This window comes from Gekko japonicus, unplaced genomic scaffold, assembly GCF_001447785.1.
Source record: "Gekko japonicus isolate JY-2015 unplaced genomic scaffold, Gekko_japonicus_V1.1 scaffold1149, whole genome shotgun sequence".
Lineage (NCBI taxonomy): Eukaryota > Metazoa > Chordata > Lepidosauria > Squamata > Gekkonidae > Gekko > Gekko japonicus.
This window is the reverse complement of record NW_015167084.1, coordinates 334,914-338,417: the sequence shown is the minus strand read 5'-3', so window position 1 is coordinate 338,417 and position 3,504 is coordinate 334,914. Positions and strand designations below refer to the sequence as shown.

The window sequence follows — 3,504 nt, the reverse complement described above, 5'->3', positions numbered from 1 at the left end:
CCCAGGAACCACATGAGGGGGAGTTGGGATCTGCTGCCGGAAGGGCGAATCAGTGAAAATCTTTCCCCTCGAGAGCGTGTTGAAATCCTCTGGTGGATTCTGAAAAGTACTGTGGCCAGAGACGCAGCATAGTGAATCAGCTCTTGTTTATTGGATTACATCAAGAACGAAGGATACCTTGGCCGGGCAGTGCCCAGCTTATATGCGTGCCCCACACCACACACCCATCACCCGTGATTGGCTCTATTTACAAGTCATCATCAGCTACCTTTATTGGCATCACAGCAAAACATAGACCATGTATTTACAAGTCTACATCTTAATAGGTCTACTTTCGGATTCCGGCAAACCCATTGGTGTGCGGGATCGAAGGTCTGAAGGTTTGTCAGACCACATGGCCAGACTACCGCCGTGGCGACCATCTTATTGCAGCTAATACACATTATTTGTCTCCAGTGTTATTCTCCCTTTCCTGATTTAACTGTCTTTGATAATGGATACGGGTGTTGCTGTTCATTCTGAGCCCGCCAATGTAGTAAAAGAAAAGAGCTGTAGGTATCGGCATCAAAAAGCCAAATCTTCTTTTGCTTATTTTAATAAAACATCCCCATATACTTGAGTGCTCTTTTATTTTCAGTTATTAGTCTGTGTTGGCCTTAAATATGTATTCCCATAATAACACTAAGTACAGCAAGCTCCTTTCAGATCTCTGGGACTTGCATTTGAAAAGTTAAATGGGATTTTTGAAATGGCCTCACTATGAGACTTGTATTTGGACATGGTGTAATGATTCCTTAAACTTCTAAAAGCCTCAGCAAACTCTAGCCTTTGTTATAGTGGAAGAATTTGACCCAATGTCATCCTTAGGCTTAAAAGTATAGTTTTAATTTGAGTTGTTTATAGTGTCATTGTCTACTGTGTGGTTTCTTTTTTCTGTATCTGTTTTTACAGGATTGTCAAATGGGAACTGATCATGCATAGAAAACATCTATGCAGATTTTGCATTTATTTCAAGTACTCTATATATAGAGGCACAATAGACAGGCAAGACAGATGGACAGACCTCCCATTGATTCAAAGGCTACTTTAAGGAAAGATGCTTGAATTAGTTTGCATTTCCCATGTTTAAAATTCAGATGACACCTATAGTCACTGGAATGTACATTCCATTTTCATTTTCTTCTTTTTCTATTTTCTATTCTTCATTAACCATTTCCCCAATTTATGAATTCTAGACTCAAGGGCATTCTATGGCATAATGAAAACACTCTTACTTCCAAGTAAGTTTGCTTGGGGTCACAGCCTTAAATGTGATTCCGATTTGTTACCTGTCAGTATGACTGGTTTTTAATATGCAAACTGCTCCAAGCACTGAGGCAGGCAATGCTAAAAATCCAGATAATAGACAAATTTCTATGCCTCATTGTACAATTCTTCCTGTCAAATATTTTTAGTACTGAATCATAAAGTATTTACTCAGACAATCCCCTTGATTTCAATCGAAATCTTCCAAATATGTATCTAAGATTGCAGGTTTTACACCCTAGAAATCGTGCCAATGCAGAAAGTTTTGTTATTTCCATAGTTGCTTCAAAGCATTTTTAAGGAACAGGAGAAAGGCTTGTTACAGAACTTCTGCTGTTTGGGAGAACAAAACTGGCATGGCAAAAAAACCAACCCTTTCTTAGCCTGTTATTTTCAGACACCATTGTGATTTTATGTATTTATCTAGTTTTCTTTAAAAGATATGGATCTTCTACCTTATGATTAACCCATACAACACTGCTACAATGCAGCTACAGTTGATCTAGCATTTAGTTTTCTTTAAAAGATGTGGATCTTCTACCTTATGATTAACCCATACAACACTGCTACAATGCAGCTACAGTTGATCTAGCATTTAATTGTGGATCTCTTATTGGTTTTATTTATTACTGTATGAGAACATAATCTTGTAGTTACCATTACACCCTGGAGATGCTCAGAGAAGTTATGGAGGAAAATTCCACGGTCTTATTTTTAACAGGATTTTCACAAAATGGGAACACAAAAACCTCAGTCTTCTTGAACTACTGCAAGAGCTATATTTTATATGTTTGTTATAATTAGCACTGCTATCCCTATTACCCAGAGTCTATCTGCAAGACATTTATCGCTTATATCAGCATCAGCACATCGTTTTACCAAAGTTGAGGTTCTCTCCTTTAGAACTTTCAAATTGTTTTGTGAAATAAACAAAGGCTGTACTTATTTACCTTTAGTTTGACTTGGCAATGCTGCGGGGTCCAGTTTACTCTGTAGCACTCTGTGCTGGAAGAAATGCTGGACTCCAAGGAAATCTTCAGGCTTGCCGTAGCATCCCAGGTGTAGCAGAATTCTGTTCTGTTCAGCCCACACATATTCGTCACGAAAGGTGCCTCTACATCCTGGAAGCTGCACACATTAATCTCCAACCATTTTTCCTCACCTTTCAGAGCCTGCAAGATGAGGGCGTGTGCTTTTCGCTCCCATATGAGACCACTGGCGCTTCCTCTCAGGATCCAGTTCTTCTTTGGCTGATCCACCACTTGCCAGTATATAGTCCCAATGGTCATCATAAAGAACACAGCCACCCCAAGGCAGGCAAATCCTCCTTTCCAGGTCTCATTCATTTCTTTCAGCCGGGTGTCCCAAGCCACCTCTGGGATGCGGCCTGGGTGCCTCTGACGACTGTGAGGCATTTCACTGTGTGCGGTGCTAAAGAGGATCTAGCAAAGAATGTTAGGGCACAGAGCCCTCCCTTTGTGAGCCCTGCAGGAAGTTCTGCTCAAAATTTATTCTTTTTCCATGCTGTCCACGGAGCACTCCATACTGTCCCACCCATGGGGGAAAAGAAAAAGAGGGAGGAGAAGAAAGGTAAAAACATTCAACGTTTCCACACACACCCCAGCACTTCTCACTGTATTATTTCAAAAGAAACTCGGGTCTGGGAAGGCTGTTCCAGCCTGCTCTGTGCTCGCAGCGTAAAGGAGGGAGAGTGCCCGCAAAATCTGGCTGCAGCGATGTGGTGTCAGATGCATTTCTCCCGGCCCGATCTCTCTCAGGTGCTTGAGCTGTGACATTCCTCTGGCATAGCAGACTGTGCCTAATCAGGAACGCTGTCAGTTGCACGGCATTTGCTAGGGGTGCCACCCTCCAGGTGGGACCTTGTGCACCCCCCCCCCCCAGAATTACAGTGCATCTCCAGACTACAGAGATCAGTTCCCCTGGAGAAAATGGATGCTTTGGAGGATGGAGTCTATGGCCTTGTACCTCACAGAGGTCCCCGTCCTCCCCAGGCTCCACCCCCAAATCTCCAGGAGTTTCCCAGCCTGGATCCGGCAACCCTACCCACCCATCCCCCACCAGTGGCCAGGAGGGACCTGGCAACCCAACTAGGGACAGCCTGGAAACAGAAAAGTAAAGGTAAAGGTCGAAAGCCAGTCGAGTCCGACTCTAGGGTTGCAGTGCTCATCTCCGTTTCAA

At 43.1% G+C, this 3,504-nt stretch overlaps 1 protein-coding gene across 1 annotated transcript in view; it reads right to left on the bottom strand.

The window, feature by feature from the left end:
- LOC107111797 (SITS-binding protein-like) overlaps positions 1 to 2,720 on the bottom strand; it is a 49,395-nt gene extending 46,675 nt beyond the window's left edge. The window contains 1 exon segment of the mRNA XM_015412830.1: positions 2,256 to 2,720. Within this exon segment, the coding sequence (XP_015268316.1) occupies positions 2,256 to 2,720 (465 nt within the window).
- Between the last annotated feature and the right edge of the window lie 784 nt (positions 2,721 to 3,504).